Source organism: Ipomoea nil, unplaced genomic scaffold, assembly GCF_001879475.1.
Source record: "Ipomoea nil cultivar Tokyo-kokei standard unplaced genomic scaffold, Asagao_1.1 scaffold2036, whole genome shotgun sequence".
NCBI classification, from domain to species: domain Eukaryota; kingdom Viridiplantae; phylum Streptophyta; class Magnoliopsida; order Solanales; family Convolvulaceae; genus Ipomoea; species Ipomoea nil.
In genome coordinates this window covers 1012582-1039528 of record NW_017618464.1, presented here as the reverse complement: position 1 = coordinate 1039528, position 26947 = coordinate 1012582, and the positions used below count along the sequence as shown (strand labels likewise).

The 26947-nt window shown below is 34.3% G+C and overlaps 3 protein-coding genes across 8 annotated transcripts; all 3 read left to right on the top strand.

The window, feature by feature from the left end:
- The first annotated feature begins 260 nt into the window (after positions 1–260).
- LOC109148199 (serine/arginine-rich splicing factor SR45a-like) lies at positions 261–6269 on the top strand. 3 transcript variants are annotated; one of them, XR_002048768.1, is made up of 8 exons: positions 261–408; positions 555–582; positions 685–786; positions 1947–2058; positions 3847–3996; positions 4134–4373; positions 4731–4794; positions 5863–5880. XR_002048768.1 is itself a non-coding variant. In XM_019296055.1 (7 exons), exons 2-7 carry the CDS (start codon positions 560–562, stop codon positions 6006–6008), a joined length of 597 nt encoding a protein of 198 aa, XP_019151600.1. In that variant the 5' UTR covers positions 265–402; positions 555–559; the 3' UTR covers positions 6009–6269. The 3 variants fall into 3 exon arrangements, 2 of the variants coding, with proteins under 2 accessions (XP_019151600.1, XP_019151599.1); XM_019296055.1 differs by lacking the exon at positions 4134–4373 and having other exon boundaries at positions 265–402; positions 5863–6269; XM_019296054.1 differs by lacking the exon at positions 4134–4373 and having other exon boundaries at positions 266–408; positions 5863–6269.
- A 1557-nt stretch (positions 6270–7826) lies between these two features.
- Positions 7827–14043, top strand: LOC109148260 (AT-rich interactive domain-containing protein 2-like). Of its 4 annotated transcripts, none has more exons than XM_019296138.1 (4): positions 7827–8201; positions 8326–9683; positions 12819–13679; positions 13796–14043. In XM_019296138.1, the coding sequence occupies exons 2-4, from the start codon at positions 8373–8375 to the stop codon at positions 13832–13834; spliced, it is 2211 nt and encodes a 736-aa protein (XP_019151683.1). In that variant the 5' UTR covers positions 7827–8201; positions 8326–8372; the 3' UTR covers positions 13835–14043. The 4 variants fall into 4 exon arrangements, with proteins under 4 accessions (XP_019151683.1, XP_019151685.1, XP_019151682.1 ...); XM_019296140.1 differs by having other exon boundaries at positions 8300–9683; positions 12822–13679; XM_019296137.1 differs by having other exon boundaries at positions 8300–9683.
- An 8923-nt stretch (positions 14044–22966) lies between these two features.
- LOC109147667 (ubiquitin-conjugating enzyme E2 4) lies at positions 22967–25803 on the top strand. Its single transcript, XM_019295285.1, has 6 exons — positions 22967–23211; positions 23371–23450; positions 23937–24051; positions 24169–24221; positions 24302–24430; positions 25448–25803. The coding sequence occupies exons 1-6, from the start codon at positions 23168–23170 to the stop codon at positions 25576–25578; spliced, it is 552 nt and encodes a 183-aa protein (XP_019150830.1). The 5' UTR covers positions 22967–23167; the 3' UTR covers positions 25579–25803.
- The last annotated feature ends 1144 nt before the right edge of the window (positions 25804–26947 follow it).

The following is a 26947-nucleotide window of genomic DNA, read 5'->3' as shown; positions in this document are numbered from 1 at the left end:
GTTCTGAGTTTATTATGCAATTAGTTATTCAAAACTCAATTCATTCAAGTATGTTAGAAGAATTAAGGTGTTGAGGATTTATTTTCAAAAAAAAAAAAAAAAGGTGTTGAGGATTTTGTAAGAAATAAAAACTAGAAAATTAATGGTGAGTTAGGGTGTGTTTGGGGGCAATTGCAGGCTTTAGGTTCGGGTAGTTAATCTTGTTGGCATTTCAAGACCTTAGAGATGTGTATTTATTTTTCATATAGAAAAAAAAATGGTATTTTTTCAACAGGGCCAAGAGAGATATTCAGATATCCATTATCCATATTGACGAGCATCTCGTGTAAACCCGTTTTCCTTAAAAAGCCTACTCCGTCGGAGATAGTTGCTCGGAGCTTTAACTCATTCGGACTCGATCACGTTCAGGTTTCTCTTCTTCTTCAAATCTCTTATTCATTTCTGCTCTAAGCTTCTTCACAGACTTCGCGCCATCATCAAGCACAGGAATTGTCTCTAATTTACGGATTTCTCTATTGTTTCTGACTCGTAAATTGTTTACATCTTTTTCTCAGAGGCGATGGCTTATACCAGAGTTGAGAGGTGTGTGCTTCATGTCTCTAACAATTTTGGTTTTGAATTTTTTGTCCTTGGAGAAATATATATGATTCCGAGTTTTCAAAATTGCGTATGTATGTATCGCAGGCCTGCTTCACCGCCCAAGTCGGCATCCCCAGTTAAAGGTCGTAGGTCTAGGTCGAGATCGAGATCGAGATCATTATCAGCCCCGAGGAGAAGCCGCTCAAGGTATTATTGCTAATAACTTTTACAATGTTAATTGTGTTTAAGCTGTTTGTGTATTAGTGCGTTGAATGTTTCTATAAACGAATTTTGCATAGAATACTTCTCAGGAGATACCATATAGGTAGAGCTTTACTGTATGGAGGAACTCCAGTACCTATATCTGGTTTATTTAATTTTAAAGGCCATTGCGTTTAGGGTTTATTTTTAAAGCTATTACTCTTTCCCCTATCTCACCCTTATGATTCCCACTATTCATGGCAGCTTAGCTGACTAATTCCTGGCCCAGCCACATGAATGAGAACCAACAAGAGCCTTACTCTTGTCAGAGTATCATCCCCCAATTCCCTCGAACATGAAGCCCTCCAACTTCTCTTGGATGCCCTGCCCCTCATCATATTGTTAACCATTTTCAGCTGCATGATCAGGACCCTTCCTCTCTCCTCCAGCTCACTGCACCACCACCGATGCCACTGGATACTCCTTAGGCTAGTTACTACACTTTGTGTGGGAGGTCAAACGCATTAGGGCGTTAAAACTGTTTTTTTTTTTTTTTTTTTTTTTGGTTTGTTTGTTAACAAAACCTAAATACAAAGAAAACTACGAATTCATGGGAGTTAAATTTTATGTCAAACACATTTCCCAAATGTATTTGTCACTAAAACATTCTTTGGCTCAAATGCATTGGCCTAACTAATTTTGCGTATTTGTGTCTATGGTTCAAAATCTGACATTTTTGCCCCGGCGCTAACTATTTTCAATCAAAAATCCCCCAATACCTAACATGATGATTTTAGATGGAGTAGTGGAATTAAAATCTGCAGGGGTCAATAGTTATATGCACTATATACTTCTGTTCAATCAAAAATCCCCCAATACCTAACATGATGATTTTAGATGGAGTAGTGGAATTAAAATCTGCAGGGGTCAATAGTTATATGCACTATATACTTCTGTTCAATCAAAAATCCCCCAATACCTAACATGATGATTTTAGATGGAGTAGTGGAATTAAAATCTGCAGGGGTCAATAGTTATATGCACTATATACTTCTGTGAGCTGATTGCATCCTTGCAGATGCTATATGCATGTGTGGCATTTAAAACTTGGGAGTAGTTACTTTCCTTAGCCATTTCATGTGAAACCTAAAACTTTATTACTCCAGGAGCCGTGATACTGAAGCTGCTTCCAATCCTGGAAACAACCTGTATGTGACTGGCCTATCAACAAGGGTTACAAGTAGTGATCTTGAGAAGTTCTTTAGCAGTGAAGGGAAGGTATGCCCCCTTAATATTTGAGCCACAATTGGGTAAATTACCTTTGTTCTTGTTATGAAAGTAAAGAGAAGATTTCTGAATATGTTGTATATAGGAAAAGAGAATACATAACCCTATAAATACATGTTAGAAGACTTATAATAAGGAAACAAGTTTCCATATGACTACCTACTCAAATCCCTATAAATCTCCAAGCTGCCTAATATATGTAGGTTCCATATTACTTGTACATTCCATAGCACTCCCCCTCAAGTTGGAGCTAGATATTAATCATGCCCAACTTGTTACACAAATAACTAACTCAAATCCCATTTAGGACACTCCCCTCAAGCGAAAGCTTTGGATGCCACCAAAGTGGACCGAACAAGCGGGTGATTGGACGCCACCAATACCATGAGCAAACACCGGGTGAACTCAAAGTGAACCAAACAAGCTTGGATTGGACCCTCCCCTGAATTGGAAGCTTGGATGCCACCAATACCACAGGCAAACACCAGGTGAACACAAAGTGGACCGAACAAGCTTGGGATTGGACCCTCCCCTGAACCGGAAGCTTGGATGCCACCAATACCACGGACAAACACGGGTGAACACAAAGTGGACTGAACAAGCTATGGCTCACAAAGTGAAGAAGACAATCTCCAAAAAGGAGGACACAATTTCTTTACCAACGTTAGGGAAGCATGCCCCAAACGACAATGAGCATCAAAAAGGGGTGACAACACCAAAACAAGCAACGGACTCCAACTTAGCAAACTCATCAGCAGAGATCAAGACCGACTTGGCAGATGTATCAAACTTATTTTCAGCCATATCCAGACAGAAAAAAAAAAGGATCACAAAGTACACAAAATTCAAGCCTGAATGTGTACGAGACAAAGTGACCGTGAAGCAAAAAATCAGTGACAACGCAATAGTCCAAACCAAGTCTAGATCCGAGGCAAACAGACTCAGACGACCCAGGAGCAGTTGACCAAAACGTTTTCCGGTCGCTGGAGGACCCTCACGTGCCGGCATGTGAGGCTCATGCGCTGGTCAAAACGTCGTCGAAATTTCTAGGCGAGGTCTCCGTACCCCGGTGCTCGCGCTCCTCCCTAGGTCAGCGGTGATGACAACGGACTGAAAAAAAAATTATCGTAAAGGCTCATATACCATGTTACGAAAGTAAAGAGAAGATTTATATATGCTAGAAGACTTCTAATAAGGAAACAAGTTTCCATATGATTACCTACTCAAATCCCTATAAATCTCCAGGCTGCCTAATATATATAGGTTCCATATTACTTGTACATTCCATAATAGTTCTAAAAGAAAAAGAGACTGCCTAGCCTTAATGAGTTGCAATAGAATGAAACCAATTGAAAGTGTTACACTGTTTTCCCTTTAATGGACCTGTCTAAGAACCCGAACCATTATAATATGGTGCTTTAGAATAATTATTTTAGAGTTTAAAACTCTTGCATTGGATAGTGTTGAACTATAGATGTAAAATTAGAAGGGGAAAATAGCATTTTTCCTGTCAAAATGTTTTTGGCCTACACGTTACCAGGCTGATGGAGGATAAATATAAACTAATAAATGTATATACTAATTCTAACTTTAGCTTTCAATTGAAGCGGAACATATCTTTTGATAAGTAGGACTGAATTTTCTCCCTAAACTTGAACCTTAAAGTGATCATATATTTGCTTATAACATTGGGTCTAAATTGATGTTCCTTATGAAGCAACACAAGATTTCTGCAATCCAAAAAACTGTTTCAGTTGTGAATCAGCTGTATGATTTCAGGTTGTTGAGTGCCATCTCGTTACAGATCCTCGAACAAAAGAGTCTCGTGGGTTTGGTTTTGTTACGATGGAGACAAATGAAGCTGCAGATCGATGTGTTAAGTATCTAAACCGCTCTGTGCTGGAAGGTCGGCTTGTTACTGTTGAGAAGGTAGATTTTCCTTTCAATCTTCAACAGTGTCTGATATTTTACATCATGGCCGTGCCTGAATTATTTGTGCTCAGCAACTTATTAAATTTTAGCTCTGCTTATCTTCAGAATTGTTGCCTGATAAATTTTGGCAGCAGGTCTGGTTTGTGTAACTCCATCGAATTCGAACTCTAAGCTCTAAAGTCTAAATCGTTGAACCTATCCTTTCGCAACTTGCGCTCTGCATCAACACACCGAATTCATCGAATGAATTTGCTATTTCCCAGAGGGTCGCTTGCCCTTAATCTCTACATCAGTAACAGTCACTGACATAGTAAACAATTGATGCTGCTTCAGTTTTTTTGGTTATGTTTTGTTCTCTGTGTGTCCTGTTGAAGGTTTGTGTCTTACCCCTACCCTGAAACAAGAATAATGAGTAGATCTAGTATGAAAATTTGAAAAGATTTTATTCCATTTCTTTTTGTTGGTTTTTTATCTTTCTGTTAGGAACAGAAATGGCAATGGTGTTATGCAGTGTCGGAAAGTCGTGAGGGAGTTAGTAGTTTGCTGTAGTTAGTGCAATTTGAGAAGTCTGTATGTCTGCAAGATATTCCACCCCTCATTTTAGCTGCAGTTTTCTCTACATATTTGAAACTTTCAAGACTCTCTTAGTGTTGTGCGATATTTTGCAGATGAGAATCTGACTAGTTATTTATTTATCTTGATACTACCACCTGATTTGTTTGTATATACAGGCTAAGAGAAAACGAGGTCGGACACCAACTCCTGGAAGATATCAAGGTGTGAGAAATACACGAGGTATGATTGTATGAATGTGTTTAAGATAAATATAAAAGGGAAAAGGACCAAATATTCCCTCGATCTATTTAAGAAAGTTCAATTACACCTTTAAACTGAAAAGAAAAAACTTCATATAAACCCTTGAATTCTGAAAAAAAATTGCAATTAATCCTTTTTTTTTTTTTTTTTTAAACTATAAATGACCAGTGACAGTAGGTTATTGATGAGTTGGTAGTTTATGTGTCTAATTTTTACTGATGTTTTTTTTTCTTAAAAAATAATTAATTTATTGACATTTCTACTTGAGACACATTTTAATATGATTATCAAAACACTAAAAGAAAAAAAAAAATTGACTCACACTTGAGAGGACATCTTGAGGATAATTATAAAAATTATAAATGTGTATCATCACTAATCTTTGAAATATAACACATACTTCAATAGATGAATATGTGCAAGCATTTCAGAATACTTGTCACATTTTAGTTTTTATCAGCACTATTGTTTTTGTCAAATACAGGGCCATTTCATATTAGTTACCCCACAGTTCTCTTGTTGTTTGCATTGATTATTAAGGAATGGAGATCAATTTTATTATCTTAAATGCCACATTAAATTTCCCTCCTTGGCCCTAATTTTTATTGGGAGCAAACTCCACTTTTAGTCCTTGAATATTGTGGCATTACCACATTTAGTCCTGCTATTTTAATTTTGCCACATTACATCATTAACTTTCATTTATTTGTCACAATTAGTCATCTTTTTAAAAAATTTGTTATTTTACCATTTAATAAATATGGCTAACAAGTAATTTCATCATTCAATTTAAAAAGTTTACATGAATGAGAGAAATTACATGTTAGGGCAAGACTGCAAGAGGCTTGAATGATGTTAGTCATCTTTATTAAATGGTGAAACGACAAAATTTTAAGAAGAGGACTAATGTGGTAATGCCACAATACGACTAAAAGTGGAACTTGCTCTTTTTATTGGATTCCATAATTCTTTGATTTACTTAAACATGGGCTGTTGTAAGTATGTGTAACACTCCACGTATAGCACTAATATTGCTTACTTATGCAGGATCTGATCGAAGACGATCTCGTAGCTACTCACCCCGCCGACGGCACGACAGGGATTCATATCATGGGGACCGACGAGGAAGGTCACGGTCACCATATAATAGGCGGGATGATGACTATGGTTCCTATAGAAGGCACCGGGACTGATGCACATCCCCTGGATTTGGGCTGCACAAGAGGCCGTGGGTTCAGCTTGTGTTTTTACAATTTCCTGGATGCATTTCTGTGGACTTATCGGGCTTTCAAATATATTAGATATTCCTAGTACTATTATGTTGCTCTTTTCTGACAGTCTACAATTGTAATGGATTGAACAATTCTCTTAGGTGTGGATTGGTTAAGTGCTCTTGCATGCAAAACTCTGTTAGTCTTCACTTCTGAGAGTCAACATTTTCAGTTTTTGGTGCAGATTTCAGTGTTATTGGCTAATTTTAAAACTAACTAGGTCTATAAGACTCTACTTATCGTTTACCTTTGCTCCGTGGATGGCCACCTCTTTGATTTACAGGAAAGTCAGTAGGTTGTTCATAATTAATTAGTTTAAATCAAGACATCTTTTAATAGGAATTGAATTTGGAATATTATAATTACTAAGTTAATATTTGACCAACTTAATTAGGCTGTCTCTTATAGAAGGTCACTTGACTAGACATACTCGCATACTCTTGTAGATAAGAGGAGGCTCTGTTAGTTGGACTTGTGCTTGTAGATGGTCACACAGCTAGACATAATCTTGTAGATGAGAAGAGGCTTTCGATGGTTAGGCAATTGGGGCAAGGCTTTGTAGTTAGAGTTGCCCCTATAGATGGTCACTTGGTTAGAAGTATTCTCGTAGATGCAAAGAAGTATTCTCGTAGATGCAATAAAATTTTGGTGGTTAGGTGATTGAGAATAAAAGCTTTTAGGTCGAGAAGCATGTATATTAATAATACCGTAGGGTCTAAGAGGCTTTTGGTATACTAAATTTTGGATTTGGAAATACAAGAAGATTGGTGGTTGAAGACTTAAAATTATAAAGAAGTTAGTTGATTAGCTCTTGTGAAATGATGATGTTTAATACAATCTTTTTTACTTTTGTAGGAATTAGTATTTATAGTGAAGTGTGTACTTTACACGTAATCTTACATGCATATGTGACAATCCATTATTGGCGCAAAGGAACAACCGAGATGATGGTGCAAGTTGAATTGCTTGCAAGTAGATGTGATGTCTATAAGCTATCTTAATCTCTAAAATACTTACCATGCTGTCCCTAAAGAAGTAGTGTTGATTGGCTTGTCTTAATCGATAGAGATTTCACTTGTTACCTTTATCCTTAAAATAGTACAATTTGATTGACTTGCCACAACCGATAACTTATAGAGCTAAAATATCAATTTACCAACATACCTCAAATATTATAACTCATTATTGGCACAAAGGACTGAAAGGAGCAACCAAGGTGATTGGGCAAGTTGAATTGCTTGCAAGCAGGAGTGATGTGTATAAGGTCTTAATCTCTAAAATATTTAACATGTTATCCGTAAAGAAGTAGGGTTGATTAACTTGTCGTAACTTACAGAGGTTTCACATGTTAGCCTTATTCTTAAAGTAGTACAGTTTGATTAACTTGCTACAACCGATAGAGACCTATAGAGTTCAAATCTCAAATTACTGACACATCTCAAAATCTCGTTCGTTAACTAGGAAGACCATGATATGGGCTAACCCATCTATTTTATGAAGTCTCAAACTACCGATCAACTGTATTGAATATGTCCACTAATACAGTTTGATTGACTTGCTACAACTGATAGAGACTTATATAATTTAAATCTCAATTCACTGACACGTCTAGAATCTCGATTAATTAACTGGAAGGCCGTGATATAGACTGGCCCATCTATTTTATAAAGTCCCAGCCTACCGAGCAACCGTATTGAATAGATCCACTAAATTAGGTTAACCCTAAGCATACCTTTTTGCATAGGACATCTAATTGAGCTATTTGAGACCAACCCAACAAAATCTTAAAACCCTAAAATTTAGCCTCTAATTATACTTAGTTGGCCTATGATCGAGTGAGTTGTTATTGGTATAGACTTTAGAAGTCTTATCCTTTCTGTTTAATTCACAAAACCATATATTTTTCTCAATATAATTCTCTCGTCAAACTCATTCATTAGCTGTCAAAATTCACTTCTGTAGTTCTGTATTGATTCTTTCGAAAAATATTTACGGAAACTTCCGCCCGTGTCTGGTCGTGGCTCGTCGCTGTTTGGAGAAGAAGAGTTGATGGACTTACCTGAGATTTGATTTTTTTTAAACATATATAAAACGAGTCGAAAAGCTCTGTGCGAGGTAAGAATTTACAGAAAATGAGCATGAATGGCATTTGCATATGTAAAGATTGTCTTGCATTAGAATTAATCAGTCGTGATGCATTAATTTTTATGCAGATTTGTTCATATCTGTTTGCTTCCAGGCGCACACACACCACACACCTGAAAAAAGTAGAGATTTTCGAAGTTCATGGAAGCATGTTCACATTTGAAAGATGAAACAACACTTGATGAAGATGAAATAGACCATACTTCAAATTGGGGAAATGAGTTTTCTTTGAGGCATACAGTAGAAGATTGGGTTTTTGATGGCTGTAAGAAGAAGCTCAGTTGCTTTTTTGATCAAATACTAGGATTGTTTCTAAAGGATGTATCTAAGAATAGATGCTTTAGGCCTCTCCCGGTAATGAATGGCAATGGGCAGGAGGTGAATTTGTTTAAACTTTACTCCTTAGTTAGAAGAATTGGTGGATATGATGCAGTTTCAAGGGAAAACTTTTGGGGGTTTGTAGCGGAGCAATGTGGGTTCGGTTTTGGGGAAATAGCGTTTTTGAAGTTGACTTACATCAAGTATTTGAATGAATTTGATCAATGGATTCGGCAGCATTGGAGAGAGAGTAGATTGGAGAAAGTAGAAAGTGGACTTATTAGGAGACTGGAACTGTTGTCAAGGGAGTTGGAGATGAAGTTTAGAAAGAAAAGTATGAAGTCATGCTTTCTAAAAAATGATGACAATGGGGACATGTACCCAGATAAGGGTCACGCTGAATTGGATTTATTGCCTGTCAAAAATGTTGATAACATTTGCAGTAATGCTAAAGAGAGAGTTATCACGGTTGATCAAAATAATTGTGATATGAACAAAGATGGAGGGGAAGTTCTTGTTGATGTTGGCATTGCTAGTGTCTCTGATTATGTGGAATCATCCAAGAAATTGGCTGTAAAAAATGTTGATAAAAATAAAGTTCATAACAATACTAAACTAATAGTTCCCAGTGCTAAAGGCAAGAATTGTTGTGTGGTCTTTGACAGAGAACAATCAAGCATTGATGGTAAAAATGATACGGACTATGCAGCATCTGCCAAAAAGATTGTTCAGAAAGTCCTCAATGCAGTTCCGGAATTTTCCCAAAGACAATTTGATGATGACAAAAAATGTTTTACCAAAGACAATGCTGTTGTTACCTCAGCCAAAAACCTTATTGAGAGAGTCATCAATAAAATGCATTACTTACCTGAAGAAGCTGAGGAACCAGCAAAGGATATTGAGGAAATACATACATGGAAGAGAAAACGGGCACCTTCATGTTTCTCAGGAATGCTTGATTGGGTGACCAATGCTGCAAAATATTCTGATAATCCTGAAATTGGGAAAATTCCTGCTTGTTCCAAGTGGAGGGATCATAGTAGCAATGAATTTTGGGTCCAGGTTTTATTGATTCGAGAAGTGCTACTGAACAAAAAACATTTCAGGTCAAGTTCTGAAGAATCTACCCCCCAGGTATGATCCATTGATCTTTTCTATCTCTGTATATTGAATATTTTACAGCTTCTTAGTTGGATGAATATGTTCCATTACTAGCAAAGGTCTAGTATTTTATTATATTTGTAGTGATTGACTGCAGCATAGATTAATTGCTTTAATTGTTGCATGCGATAGTTTTGTGCTTTTGAATAGGTATGTGAATACATAGTATTACTATCAATCTATCATAAAATGTGTGTCCAGACTGGGATCTGCTGATTTTTTTTCTTTCTTTTTTTAATAAATCTTGTCAACTATCAATAATTTATATGTATATGCTCTTAACCTATTAAAAATTGAATTCTCACTATAAAGATAATAGCTTGATTTTTCCTCAGTGAATAGTGTACATGTTTGATATGTCAAACACTAACGTCGTTTGCTTCGTGGAATACATTGGGAATAGAATGTCATTCCGTGGAATAGATCTATTTCGCTGTTTGGTTCGGTTTTCGCAACAAAGAATATAATTCCATTGAATGGGTTATTTCCTTTGCAATGGGAATAGCCATTTCCAAAGCCCCCCTTGGTATTAGCTATTCCTACTTCATTAGGAATAGATATTTTTTATTATTTCAAAAATACCCTTATAAACCCTTCATATAAATACATATATTTCCATGCTTCCTTCAAGCTCCTACGATTAATCTATCGACTTCCTATCATTGCTAAGGTACGATAATATGTTTCTATGTTTTCTTCTTTCTTTTTTGTTTTTTTGTTTTTTGTTTTTTGTTTTTTAAATTTTTTGTATTTTGTTACTTTATGGTTGGTGAGTATGTATATATTTGTATGTGTTTTATTTTGAATATATGAGTATTTTTGTTATTTAAATGATATTCCTTTTTCTATTCCCTGGTCCAACCAAGCACGAGAATATGATTCATCCTATAATCACATGATTCCTATTCTATTCCTTTCTTATTCCATTCATGTTGGAATTCTATTCTATTCCCTTTACTTTTATTCTTGAACCAAACTCCACGTATAACAAAAATATTAGATACCGTTGTCATTATACTTAAAAGGTCATTTTTCGACACTTATAACAATCGCGTTATAGTTTGTAACCATGAATAAGGATGTTACACATAATTACGTTACGCGAAGAACAAGTTATTTGTTTAGAGCAAGGGTAGTACAAAGTGACAGGCTGCCGTATAAAATTATTTTAATAAATCAATCTTTATTCCATCTTACAGATCTTTTTCCATTATGAGTAAAGGGAACAGATGAGGGCAATACTGTTGAGGGTTTGATCTGAAATATTCTCCACTTTTGAAGTGAAGCTCCTATACATTGTCATATGTGTATCTGGAGGAGTTAGGCTCTGTCGTCATTAGCAATGCATGTCTTGATGATCCATTTTGTTGATTTACCTGAAGGGATCCTTATAAGTGTTTAGGTAATAATCTTTTGACAAATAGTTGCTTCAAGCCTTCAACTCTCTCAACTCAGCATAGCTAAGCCTTGATCCCAAACCAATTAGGGTCGGCTGCAGAGATTATGTTTGTACGTGTAGTGCTTTTTAGTATTAGTTCAGGCATAATCCCTTGCACTAGCACTAGCATGTCTTTTAATACTAGGTTTACCCCAGTAAGTTCTGCTTCAACTTTCTCATTGTAGATCATTAAAGAAGAAGACATAGTCTTGATTCAGCATACTAGTGGAATGCTATTTCAGTTCTCTGAGAGGTTCCTGTTTGAGTGTTTGATAGTTGTTTTTTGAGGTTTTAGTGAGTTCAAGTTCTTTTTCTTTGTGACACTTGGGATGCGCTCTCCTCTGTGTATGGATGGCCGTCAGCCCTTTTTCCTTTCTTTTTCTTCTTTTATGTATATAGAATGCACCCCATTGTGGTGCTCTAGTTCCAATATTTACCAAGTAATTTTAATAATTGTATGCAGGTTGTACAATCCTATGTACATGCTGATGACCCTTATTGTAGTCTAAGGTGCGATCTCATTGAATTAGAGGTCAGGGCTTCAAATAATAATAATATTGAGAATAACAACAGTATTCACCTAACAGTATACATTTGATACCCTGATCACCGATGACCATTACAGGATGTTTAGTTAATAGAATATGAGATTACTCTAGGTAATAGGATTACCTTTTGAAAGGTAATGTGAGATTACAAGAATGTAAGATTACCTTGTTTGTTTGGTTAATTTTGTGAGAATGTAATACGAAGTAATAACTTTTTTGATTGAGGCTTATATTTTAGGTTGTATTGCATAATTTACTTAAATGCTTTCAATATCTGTATTTGAAATTTACATAAATAAATATACACACACCAATGTATATGTAGATGTATGTATCATGTATGTATAAAATACATACATACACATGTATATATGTGTGTTTTTTAAATGGCAAAGATGGAAAATCATACCATATAACCAAGGTAATCTTACAATAGAATTTGTAGAATTGTAGCCCCTATTGAAGAGGGGTGCTTGGAGCTTGAGATGCCACCTTGCCGCCGTCCCCAACCATACCTTTTTCTTTAATGTTCACAAAAATAAAATAATTTAATTTAATTTATAAAAACAACAAAAAGTTGAGGCATTCCACTTCGACCAATTTAATAGTTTGACAAACGGTGTTAGTTTTTGTACCTAATTTTATCAAATGCTAAAATACAGTGACTAATTGATAAATATTCAGATAGAGCGATTAAACTGGTGCAAACAATATAGTATAGGGATTTCCTAGGTTCTTTGACTTTTAAGTCCAAAGTACTTAGTTGTGCAGTGACTGTTGCCATTTGCCAGTGTGTTTGGGGGCTCTCTCTTCTCTCTAATGAGCTCAAGCTCATCAAAGGTGCTAGAATGAGAAACGGCCAAACAGGTACCTTCTACATGGGGAATAATGTTCTGAAATTGATATGTCCTTTTTCATATGATTTTATTGGTATTGCAAAAGCAAACGGGTGTTTACTTGAAAAAGGCATGTTCATTGTGTTGTTTAGAACCAGTCAATTATTCTCAAATCTCAACTCTAGAATGTATAGTTTGAGTTGAAGTTAATCATCTCATGCATGCACATCATCTTTTTATTTTCTATCTACTTTTAATTAATTACATTTTTTTGTTAAATCCACAGAAGAAGCTCAAAATGCATCCTTCAATGTATGATGATGACAAGCCCAATCATCTATCGGCAGAAAAAACGAGATGTAGCAAAAGAATTTTGTCTTTGACAAAACATGATTCTTGTCCGTGCTGCCACTCATGCTCTGCTACTGATAACAAGGCTGTTAGTCCTCAAAAGGGAGAAACAGAAACGTGCCAAAAGGAACGAGTTCCCGTGAGAATTGAGCTACCAGCAACAGAAACTGCCAGTGTTATTTCTGATGAAGAGTCAACGGGCCGAGAAGTTTCCGTGGGCCCTCTCTACCAAGCTGAAGTCCCAGAATGGACTGGTGTGATTTGCGAGAGTGATTCCAAGTGGCTGGGCACACGGATGTGGCCTCCAGAAGAAACGAAAACTATCATTGAATCAGATGGTATCGGAAAGGGAAGACGAGGTCGATGTGGTTGCAAAATTCCTTCATCTGTTCAATGCATAAGGTTTCACACTGCAGAGAACAGGTACAAATTGAAGCTTGAGCTCGGCCGCTTATTCCACGATTGGAGATTTAACCGCATGGGGGAGGAAGTTTCTCTTTCATGGACTTCAAAAGAGGAGGACAAATTCAAAAGCTTGATTGGATTACATGCTGCAACTCCAAACAAATTCTGGAATAATGCTGCCAAATTTTTCCCCTCAAAGACAAAGGCAATGTTGGTTAGCTATTACTTCAACGTTTTCCTTATCAAGCGCCGGAGTTATCAAAACCGGGTAACTCTAAACGATATTGACAGTGATGATGACGAAAAAGAGTTCGGGTCAGTAGGTGGGAGCTTAGGTCATGAAGCAATTCATGTTCCAGGCTCCACGCCACTACTATGCACCGAAAACAAGGTGTGCATCAATCTGGAATAGTATATTACAAGCTAAAACTTTCTTCTTGTTATACAAAAGTGTTTTCCTTTTTGGCTAGAATAGTATGTTACAAGATCACTCCCCATTTTTGACAGAAGAAAATGACGGTGGCTTCTACTTGTTGGGAGTTTTGACGCGATGCAACAAGGCTGTAGATGTAGCGGCCTGCTTTAATGTTTGTCCTTAGATAGGCAAAGGTTGAACCCTGTAATGTAGTTTCTTGATATAGGAAGTTCATTTTGTGAACTGGTTGGCTTGTGAATATCTCTTTTAGTTTCTGATAGGAGCAGATTATGTTATGAAGTTTTGAAGTTGGTTGAATGAAATCAATTTTACAGGCAAAGAATTTATACAGGTTTAAAGGAAGATGGCCTTTTAATCTTTTTCACCCACGGATATGGATTGATACAACTTACAAGTGTTGACGAGTGTTAAAACCTTTTATACAAGTAAAAAGTAAAAGTTCACCCCGAAAGGGGTGGTCAAGTGTGTAGAGTATGATTCTCGTAGCAAAAGATTATGAGTATGATTCTTGTCAACATCTACTTAGTTGAGTTCCTCGCACAGGTTTTTCCTAATGTTGCAAAAATCGTGGCTAAGCGCTCGGCCGCGTCGAGGAATGCCAGAATTGGCCTCCTCCGCGGCCGGGCGCCTAGACCGCCTAGCCGGCCAAATCAGCTCAACTCCTTTTTTTTTTTTTTTTAAATAATAATAATTTAAAGGGTTATTCTCCAAAACGATGTCGTTTTGGCGAAGAACACCCAAAAAAAAAAAAACGCAGAAGCGAGACACCGCCACCAGACCATCGCCTAGTCGCTTCTGCCTCACGACGCTTACGCATGCCACCCCGGTTGCCTCCGCCACTCCGCCTCCACCAAGTGTCGCTGCCAGCCGCCTCGCCGCCGCCGCCAGCCGCCTACATGTAAGTTATTTATTTGTTATTTGTTATTTTGTTTCAATTTTTACTTTTTAGTTTTTAGGTTTTGCTTTTTTTTTTTTTTTTTTTTTTTTTTTTTTTTTGAATCTTTTATTAGAATTTTAAGTTAAATTTATTTAAAAAAAAAAAAAAACAGGCACCTAACATCTTTTTCAACATTGATTCTTCCTAGTGCAATTTATCTTTCTTGTCTAGTGTGCAGGTTATTACACAAGAGTGAGGTGCACCCAAGATAGTCAATAAATCTCTCTCGTTGAGAGTCGAACTTATAATCTTGTGACTATTATAAGATTATTAAGTTATAATAATAGCTTGATGAACTTCCTTGACTTTTGGTATGTCCACACTTGTACATGTTCCCAAATTATTCCACAAATGCTACACTTATGGGCCTTATGGCTCTCACTTTTTTTTTTTTTTTTTTTTTGAAAATTTATGGCTCTCACTTATTGCTTATTGTTTCCCTCAATTGTTGGAAGACTCAATAGCGTTCACTTCCAAAGGAACAAACACAAATAAACAATGCACACAATCTAATGAAAGCCTCATTTATAAGCAAGCACACTATCTTTTGGTTTTGCAAAAATGACTTCTTCATGATGGCTCCACCACACCTAGTGAAACTTGTTTATTTTTTATTTTTTATTTTATTTTTTAGCTCTTGTCCCAACACCATTCTTGTGTCAAAAGTATCAAATAAAAAAAAAATTGTTTTTTGAGTTCAAAATGAGATTTAAGAGAATAACAATTTGGTGTTGTTAAAAGAATAATTATTGTGGTTGTCATAATTTATATTGTGCCAAATGCCAATCAAAACATCAGACTTCCCAAGTTACAAAAATAAATACTCCGTTAATAATCGTGTATATTTTTTTTTACAATTACAAAATTATGATAAGAGAAATCAGCCGCATTATCTTAAAGGGAGCATTAAATTAATTGAAAAAAATGTTAACTAGAATTGAACTCATGTACATAATTCCGTTTTATAAGCTGTAATTGGGAGTCCTGGCCAGTGGATAATACATCACAGCATATTGCCTCTATCTTATTTTATATAAATTATAAACTAATGTTTTGCCTGTGCAATTCATGGAATAAATTATATTATCATGAATTTAAATAAAAAATTTAAAAATGAAAAGATATTAAAATATACTCCGTACAATATAATAATATAGTTAGATTTTTCATATATTTGGTAGGGTATGTATGTTCATAACATACAAAATTAAAATTAAAATTTTTTATGATTGATATATTGTTTAATAATATAAATATTTAGATACACTTATAAACGAAAAGTACATAATTAAATTGATTATTCCTAATTATATTTCATATGTATTACGGAGTATATTTCCAATAAAATGAAGTAATAATTAAGGGAATTATATTCAGAAATTAAAAGAGGTAAATTTTAAATTTTATATGAATTGATTTAGATCATAATTGAATGTATTTTCTAATATGATTGTATGAGCACATAATATTTGTTAATATGTATTTAGAAATTTTTTATAGTTGATGGGAAATATACCATGGGACCCTGGTCGTATATGTGCTCAGCTCGTATACTGTTCGGCGCGACACACCATGCATACTGACAATACCCGACCTCATTTGGGTTGGATAACTTAAGACCAAAAGTCCATTATTCATTGTCATTGGAGCACTACATTGGGACCAGAAGTTCCATAGTCACATCAAGCCTGATATTGTATTTTCGATCAAATTGCTAGTAACATTTAGCGATCCTCCTACAATGAAATATTGGAATAGTGTTTAACACATCCTCTGGTATCTTCGAGTTACAAAGGTTTTGGCATTTATGCTAGAAACCAAGATATTGTTTTTGATGGGCTACTTGGGTACTGACTATTTTATTTGATCATCATGATGCCAATTTCCAAATTTGGTATGCTTGTTTTACCCCTGTTGGTTTTACGGCTTAAGGCAGCCGATCGGCGAGCCAACACTATCGTAAAATACTAGGTTAAAAGGAATAAAGTGTTTAAGAGAAAAAAAAAAGGGGAAGAGTAACGCTAATTACTTGAATTTCGGATCCGTTACAAGATGACCCCGTGAGGGTATTTATACAAGGAATTAGATCATTTGTATGGCAAGAAGAAGGAAAAATAACTAAAATTATGCTTTAAAATCTACCAAAACCGGCGCACTAATTGCCTGAAACGAGAAAGGAAGTTACGTGATGCTCAAGGAAAGAATCTCCAAGATATCCGCCCTTAATCGCCTCTGGGGCGCGCACTCGGTCGGGGACGCTCCGACTGCCCAGTCTAGTTGCCCGTCGGACCAGCCAAGTACCCGGTCAAGGACACTCCGACTATAGAGCCTGGTCGCCCATTCGAGCCCTTTAAGGACCCGACTGGGGATGTGCCGACTGTAGAGTTTGGTCACCCATTCAAGCCGGCTAAGTACCCAATCAGGGACACACCGACTGCGTAGCCTGGTCGCCCGGGTGCCCGTCACCATTGTCGTTCGTTAAGGGGACTTTCTTCTTAAATCGCTAAGTGTCTTCAGTAGTCAGGACCGACTACCTCTGCTCCTCCAGGCTGAGTGCCTGATTAGGGATATCTATCAACCCCCATTGTCCTATATGAGGACAATAAAGCGTGTGTTACACAAATTATAAATGGGTGTGTTTAGGTATATTTGACAAAACATATATAGCGCCAAAATTCAACTCACGTGAGCTCTAGAAGAGTCACAAGATTATTATACAAAATGTTCGCTCTAGTGACCGTCTAGAGTATTGTACCGAATTTCCTTCCTACACTAATTTTTGAGAAATGCTTTTATTATATTAGAATGTGTAGGTCTTGAAAATTGTTATCTTTAGGATGAGTGACATTTACTTAAATCAATCTTAAAGATTGGGTATTGAAGACCAAACACTGTACTTTTTTTTTTTTTCATTTAATTTGATTGAGTTTTGATAATTTTTTAATTAAAGGTTTTTTAAAGAGGCAGCTAGTGTAACACATGAATGCGTACATATCACGTACTCTTTTTCTCACTGGGTTTTTCCTATCGGATTTTTTAGTGTTTTTTAACGAGACATGATTATAATATAGTAATGTCAGGAGTGTAGTAAATAAATACATGTGGACATTACTAAAAGTATTATACTATGATGATAATACATCTTCATCCTTTATAGTATTGTAGTTATACTAGAACTCTGTATATCTTGTATATATTGGAATTGAATGATGATTTATAAAGATTGATGATTTTCTTATATATGGTTTTCTCTTTACTTTAATTTACTATATTCTTATTACCTTCCTGCAATCATGATGATACAACAGTTCACGCGATGATACATTCGGTTTCACAACATAATTTATATTGTTAGATTTATAATTAAGATTATTATATTTAGAAATTAAAAAATTAGTATTTTATTTTGTATTATTAATATGGCGCATAAGTATATGTATGTATTTAAGTAGATTTATAAATATTTATGAATGTATATTTATTTAATTTTATAATTCTATTTACTTAATTATATTTCATATTATCTTAAGGAATTGCATTTAGAAATTAAAAGAATTTAATTTTTAAATTTTTTATGGATTGATATAGTTACTAACTATATGTACGTATGTACGTATTTAGGTATATTTCTAAATATTTATAAATTCTTTAAGTAAGAGTATGAGTTTAGGCGAATTTAAAAATGAAATTTTCTTAATGATTAGCCATGGTATCAATGTATAATAGTAGTAGTAGTTAATAATAATTAATAACTACTATTACTATAATAGTAGTGGTCTAGTGGGCAGTATTTGGAATAAGTAGTTAATAATAATAATCATCATTATTCTACAATATAAATAAAAATAAATAAATATATAAATAAATAAATAAATAAATAAATAAATAAATAAATATATATATATATATATATATATATATATATATATATATATATATATATATATATATATATATATATATATATATATATATAGGGGTCGTTATATCGTGCACCGCGGTGCATAATCGATTATGCACCGCGCAGTGTTAATGGAGAGACACTATAGTGTATTTAAATCGACACTGCCTCACGTATTATTTTTATATTATCAAATGAAACTGCAGTTATATCAAAATGATACTTTAGTTGTGGTGAAATGAAACTGCAGTATATATAAAATGAAACTGAATAACATTTCACATATTTGAGTGTATATTGTACAATGAAACTGTAATTATATCGAAATGGTCATGTAATTGTGTTTTAATGAAACTATAGCGTATATAAAATAAAATTAAATAACTTTTTCATATATTTGAGTGTATAAATATTGAATGAAACTATAGTTATATCGAAATGAAACTGTAGTTGTGTTGAACTGAAACTGCAGTGTATACCAAATGAAACTGAATAACAGAATTATTTTTTTTGCGGATTCCGTTTCTTTTCCATTAAATAAAACGACGTTGTTTTGATGCGCGGTGCATAATCGATTATGCACCGCGGTGCACGATATAATATGACATTCATAGCGTACAAAATACGGTAAATATACTCTCTACAAATCTACAAGTCCAATAAGATCCAATAAAGTTAGGCCCTCTTAACGGGAACAAACAAATGTTGGTGTAATTGTTGGTTGAAATTAATGGTTCATATTATTTTGATTTTAGTATTTTTTATGATTTGTCTTATTTACCATCTATTATATTATTTTTCTTCCCTTAAATAACCCTGCATTCCACTAGCATTCCGTTATTATAAACTTTAGTAATGGAATATTCTGTTAACTATTTATTATTCTTAACTTATATTACTCATTAATTTCTATAAGAAATGTCTTAGGTTCGAACCACATCCCAATCAGAGTTGGCATAATTGTTAAACATATACTACAAATATGTTAAAATGTATTTTTTTTTTGAGGAAATGTAAAAATGTATTAATTTTTTTTTAAAAAAAATGTATTAAAAATACAATATAAAATTTAATATAAACTTTGGTCAAATAATTAAACCGACTAAATACATAATATTCAAAGTTGAGCATCAAAGATTATAAATCAGGAACCATGAAAATTATTTTCTTGCATTTAAAAAAAAAAACAAATTTAGGTTAAGTATTTTTTTTTCATATAATTAATCTTCTTTTGATTATTTAGAACAAGACTCAATATTTCAATTATGCTTTTGTATTATTGGAATGATTTAGGTCATTATGGTATTAATATTGAGTTAATTCTATTTTTTGTCCTAGATTTATATGTAACAACCCACTTTGTATAAAAATGATCGAAATGCCTTTGTATTTAATGACATTTTAATAATTTTGTTGACGAAGGACCAAAAATGGTCATGCCACAATAATACTAGGACCAAATGTGGATGTTCTGATAAAAAATGACTAAACGTGGATTGTCACCTATAAATCTATGATAAAAAATAGAATTAACTCACATTTTTTGTATGTATTTCTATAATAATACAATTGTACATTACTTTACAAATATTGTACTATTATTTTTTCGAACAAAATTGTTCTTACATCATTGTCAGACTTGCGCGACCTAACTACAAAGTTGTTGATTAGAAATACAACTACACCTGGACTCTAAAATGATAGGACCATTTTTCAAAGAATTGACAATGTTGACATCCCAGTAGCTCCAATTGAATAAGTTTACACATCATTCTCAGAATTTTATCAATGCATGAAAACTTCTAAAGAAATTTGTAAGTTAATTTTTACTATATTATTATAACAGTATCTATTGTAACCATAAATTTCGAATTATTTATTATCATCTTCTATTAACAACAATTGTAGCAATTGTCAGTGACAAACTCCCAAAATAATTTGTCTCAACAACGAATGGTGATAAAAAAAAAATAATAGCTACAACAAACTAAATTAGTAGCTACAACACTTTATTTGTCTCAACAACGAATGTGGATGAAAAGTAAGTACCTCACTTTATTACTCTTATTAAATTAACTAAATTAGTAGTTACAACAAAAAATAATACATATGCATTTAATTAATTTATAATTAGATGTCTATAATGCCTTTATTCAAAAAAAAAAATTATTTATTATAGAAAAAATTAAAAAAAGAGATATAATTTCATTAGTTATATTATCTTTACTTTCTACAATTCAAAGATTCATTAGTTTCAAATTCATTAATTAATTATATTCACTACATTATCCATTATCTTCTTTTTACACTATCTTGTAATTAAATATCAAAGTTATAATGCAAAATATGTTATATATTTATTTACCAAGTATTTTATACAAATATAATAAATATTAATATTTTGTTTAATACTTTCACATGACAATATACGACATACATCTCGCAACACATGAAACGTGTAGGGAAAAAAACTACCACTGCCAAATATCAACATGCGCTTGCAAGATAAAGAGTTCATAGTACAACTAAGATCTCAGTCATACACAGCAAGACAAATCTAAAACTTCTTACACCATAATCTCATTTCGTGATGATGCCCTCTATGCTATCACTAGTAACTCAATTGCACATGACACACTACTAATATTTTTTTTAACAGAAACAACCCATAATCTGGTTTTGTCTAAATCTCATTGATGGACATAATCTGGTTGTCTGTCGACAACAAAAATAACTATGATTGTCTAAATATCATTGATGGACATAATCTGGTTGTCTGTCGACAACAAAAATAACTATGATTGTCTAAATCTCATTAATGGACATAATATGGTTGTCTGTCGACAACAAAAATAACTATGATTGTCTAAATCTCATTGACGGATATAATCTGGTTGTATGTCGACAACAAAAATAATTATGATTGTCTAAATCTCATTGATGGACATAATTTGGTTGTCTGTCGACAACAAAAATAACTATGATTGTCTAAATCTCATTGATGGACATAATTTGATTGTCTGTCGACAACAAAAATAACTATGATTGTCTAAATCTAAACATCTTTTTGTCAATGGAAGAAACAATCATTGATTGTTGATAAAATTTTTGAGACTTAAATCTTAAATAAAATTATTATGAATGACAGGAAAAATGATAGTACAATTTGAGAGAAAGAAATGAGAAAAAGAGGAAGATAATTCATTTTATTTATTATTTTCCAATTAACATCACTCCAATTAGGGTAGAATTTACATTGATGACTACGCACGGGCTTAACTTAGTAATTTAGTAGGTAGTATTTGGGAGAATAGATCAATGTTTAAAATTCGGCAGCGACAGTGTGAGGATTATATTTAAAGTGGGAAAATCCTTTGTGCGCACCAGCATTTGGTCCTGTCTGCTAGTCACCGTAATTTACTTCCTCCCACATGCTTTGTCGAGTCGGAGCAAGGGAGCCTTAGGGTTGGGGATTTAGGAAGGTCTATTCAATCATGACTTTTGTAGACTTTTAAAGATTTTTAAAATGATAGATTTTAATAAACTTTTATGGACTTTCATAGAGTCGTCCAAAACTTTTTTATCAATTACAAACTTTCAATGATTTTGATTTTTATCATTTATAATTTTCTTACAAAACATGTTATTATATATCATAAAATTCTTCTTATTATATAGTTCTTCACCGATATCAACATTCTCAACATTATTATTTTTATTCATAGTATGGTGAGACTTATATGCTAACTACTTATATAGTATTAATAAGCATAAAAAAAAACTATTTCATAAGAAATTCATAACAATATTGAACACTGAAATTTATAGTAACATTGTTCAAATAAAATATTTAAAAATATAATTACTAGTTGCATAAAGTTTAAAATATATATATATATATATATATATATATATATATATATATATATATATATATATATATATATATCAAGCACCTTGTACTCATATGACATCTCTGTAACTCCCCTAGAGGGAAGGTCACATGATCGAACTGGTGGTGGGGTATTGACTCTTTAAGCTGCAATAGATAGAGAAAGTATATAACAAATATTATCTTGTACTTGTGGTCAAGCGATTTGAGCCTGACGGTATTGACTCGATGAGCTTTAGTAGGTTGAGAAAGTATATATGAAAAGTTTACAAAAGTCATGATGAAATACACCCCTTTACCTTTTTTGGTTTTAGAAGTTTACATTAATGAAAATTGAAAATTCTAACAGAATAAACATTCATCAATGATATTTATTCTTAAAAACAGTCTATTTTTCGGTTGCCCAACTTTTTTTGGGGTGACTTTCTTCACTTTGGAAAGTTATAATGGATGAAATATAAAAGAACAAAAATAAAGTAAAAAAAAAAATCATCTGCAAAAAATGGCAGATAGTCCACCTTTAACTCCACTGTGTCTGAACCGCCTTTGCCTTTGTGAAGAAACTCTCTCTACCTTTTTCTCTCTCTTCTTAATTTTCTCACACACCCATATATATTATACATAAACGCACCTCTTTGTGTGTATTTTTTCTGTCGCCTAACCTCTCAATACAAGAATTTGAAGGAGAAAGAACAAGGAAATAGAAAGTAATCATGTCTTCACCAAGCAAGCGCAGAGAGATGGACTTGATGAAACTGTAATACAACCCAAATCCAGAACTTTAATTTTCTTTTGATTTTGATGGGTTTTTTTTTTTTTTTTTTTTTTTTTTTTTTTTTTTTTTTTTTTCCGTTAAAGAAAAAATAAGTTTTATTGGATTTTTATTCTGCGGGGTTTTTCGTTGTGGGAACTTTAGGATGATGAGTGACTACAAGGTGGAGATGATCAATGATGGAATGCAGGAATTCTATGTAGAATTTCATGGACCCAAAGAGAGTAAAGTTCCGCAAATACCCTTCTCTTGTTTCACTTGTGTGTGTGTGTGTGTCTGGATTTCAGCTAGGTTAGATTATTTTAAATGATATTATGTGTTCTGTTTGATTCTTTTTTTTTTTTTTTTTTTTTTTTTTCTAATCATTTTGTTTACTTGTAACTCCCCTGATTCAGCTGCCAAGACAGTAGCTTCTATTGTTATATTGATGGACTGAAGTTCAATCTTTGTGATTGAAGTTTTGCTTTTTGTTGAATTTGATTTTTTGGCTATTGGGTTTTAGCTATAGAGAACTGATCAAATGACTTTGCCTGTGAATGATAAATAAGAATTTGTGTTATCAATTATCATATGTTTTTATGTTGTTTCACAGTGAAGATCTTGTCCACCTAGTTGTTATGTTCTGAAGAAATATAGATTGTAAATTTTAACCAAAAATGTGACCTTTTCTTATTTCATTTTTTGTTTGTAATCTTTGTGCCCTGTGACAGGTCCTTATCAGGGAGGTGTATGGAGAGTTAGGGTGGAACTGCCAGATGCCTATCCTTACAAGTCTCCTTCTATAGGTTTTGTCAATAAGATTTATCATCCAAATGTTGATGAAATGTGAGTTGGTGGGCATTATTTCTTGCCTAATTTCCCTTCTTTACATGTTATTGCAATGAATTGGGCGGAAGATCGATGGACTTAACAATCTACACTTCCATGGCTTTGAGTTTGCAGGTCTGGCTCAGTTTGCTTAGATGTTATAAATCAGACTTGGAGCCCGATGTTTGGTAATTCACGATTTTAAAGGCTCTCTTGTATAAGAACTTTCAGTTGTTGCTTGATGACAATCTATATATATGCGTTGCAGATCTGGTAAATGTGTTCGAAGTGTTTCTTCCTCAGCTTCTTTTGTATCCTAATCCATCGGATCCACTGAATGGAGAAGCTGCTGCTCTTATGATGCGTGATCGGACTGCTTATGAACAAAGAGTGAAAGGTAAAAATTCATCTCATATGCCATATCCTAAAGTGAATATTCCTCCCGTGTTTCTATCATTTGTTGCCTTGCATTTATATGGGAGTGCTGAAAACTCCCTATTGGGTTCTACAATGAATCAGTTTCTAAGTTCTGGGTGAATCAGTAGGACGTAGCACCTCCATTCCAATCAATTGGAAGCTTTTAAGGAGCTTTTGGACTATGCGATTTTTTCTGGGAGTATAAATAGTTTTTGACTCGAGCAGTACTGGCACTCTACTACATTCCATTGCCTGATTAAGTCTAGTGGTTTTCTTCTTGTTTATTGCCTCTGGACACAAGATTTTTCTGCGTAATGGATTCATCTGTGATTTTAAAGTTTTGAAACATTTTCTTTATTGCGTATTGTTTGCCATTTTGATTAATTCTCTAAGTTTAGATGGGGAAATTCGTTTCTTTGCATATTCGGAATAGGATAGCTTCACTTTCAATTGTTTCAATCACAGTTGAATTGTCAGGAATAAATGACCATTCTTCCAGGGATTAAAAGTTGTCCATTTTATCAAGAGCGATGCAGATTACTGATATTTGGACATGATAGGTAACCTTAGTCAGGATTTGCGGGTTATTTTGGAATTACAAAGTTGAAAGAAACCCTTAAAGAAATGAGAGCTTAAAATGCCAATGAGATCGAGAGCTCTATATCAATGTACTTTGTGAAATGTTGTCTGGCAATGACACTTGCTATTATTTTTATCCTCTTATCCTCAACTGTGTGTTTCACTACCTCCTTGTTTCTTAGCCTCTTAGGAGCATTATTCTTGCAAAGTGCGTTAGATATTGGTATTAAATTCTAACTATTATTGAATGAACTCTTAATCTTGACCTTCAACTGACTTAATCACTGTCTTCCTGTCATGTATTTCGTAAATTTCTTACATAAAACCATTCTGTTTTCCGCAATATATACATCTAATAGTAGCTGTTGGTTTTGGCGAAACATCTCGTTTCTCATATTCTCGTCCCATTTACTTTCAGAGTTCTGTGAAAAATATGCCAAGGCTACAGATGCAGGGGTTGCCCCGGAAGAGAAGTCTAGCGATGATGAGGTGAGCGAAGACGAATATGCTTCCAGTGACGAGGAAATTGCAGGCAAAGCTGATCCCTAAGTGAATTGATATGACGGGCTCGTTAAATGTCTGTTTGTACATGAAATCAAAGCTCTCTTCTAGAATAAACTCCAATTTCTGCTGAACATTCGACGTTTGCTTTCAAGATCTGAAATGTTTACATTTGTATGTTATTTTATGATCTCCATTGTCTTATTCCTTGAAGCTGTTTTTAGACCACATCATATCTGTTTGGTGCTGTCCATATCCACCTGCTCTTGCATATGTGAAATTGCATACCATAGTTCTGTCAAGAAGACATTATTCTCTATCCTTATTCAGTCTCAGAAAGGTCTTATCATCTTGTCACTCTGTTCAAAATGTTATCCATTCTCATTTTGGTATGCATATGTGGTTTGGGACCATGTGTAGGGTAAAGTGGTAGACAAATGCCAAGTTTAGCAACTCTTATAATTGTAGGTTCGAACTCTTGACCTCATACCTAGAAGGTCTGAGATCAAATTATTTATCTCGAATTCTTGCCTAGGTGTTTTGATTTAAAAAGAAAAAAGAGTCAAATAAGTCTTTCAATTTTACACAAAAGTGTAATTAGGTCCATTAATTTTTAAAAAGTGCAATTAAATACTTCTAATTTGTTAAAATTGGTCAAATAGAATCTAATTTACCGGTAACCTTACCAATAGGTTACTGGTATACAAGCAGTCATTGATCATTGTTGATCACTCTTAGCTACCGATGACTACCGTGATTAGAGTTGACCATTGCCGTTAAACTTGAAAAAAAAAAAATTACCGACCGTTCATTGAACAACTACAAGATCACCATCTCTCACCGAGAAGGCGATTAGCCGACCATAGTGGTTGCCTAGAGAAGGCGAGTGGTTTCCTTCTTTAGGCGACCCATCGTTCACTGCCTTCTCCAGGCGACCCCAATGGTTGCCTTCTCTGTGAGACGGTCTCTGAAGGCAGCCACATGGGTTGCCTTCTCATCTGGTCGCCTTCTCTGTGAGAGAAGACGACCACCAGTGGGTCGCATCTTGCAGAGAAGGCGACCGAGGTGGCCGCCTTCTCTGTGAGAGAAGGCGACCCAGGTGGTTGCCTTCTCTGTGAGATAGCAACCACCGAGCATTCTTATGGATCCTTCTTTGATTTCGTCGGAGTTAATTTTTGTAGTTCGTTGGAATGTCGTTGGAGTACCCAAAATATTGTCGGAATTTTTGAAAACCCTAGTGACATGTTATCAATGTTGTAAAAATTTTGTCTAAGCGCCGATTAATCGGCGCCGCTGGCCGACCGCCTAGCCACCATAATCAATAGTCTAGCGTGGTCGACCGACTAGGCCGCTTAGGCGCTGACCGCCTAGGCCTTCTAGGTGCCGACTAAACCACCCAGTCAACCGATTAGCTTTT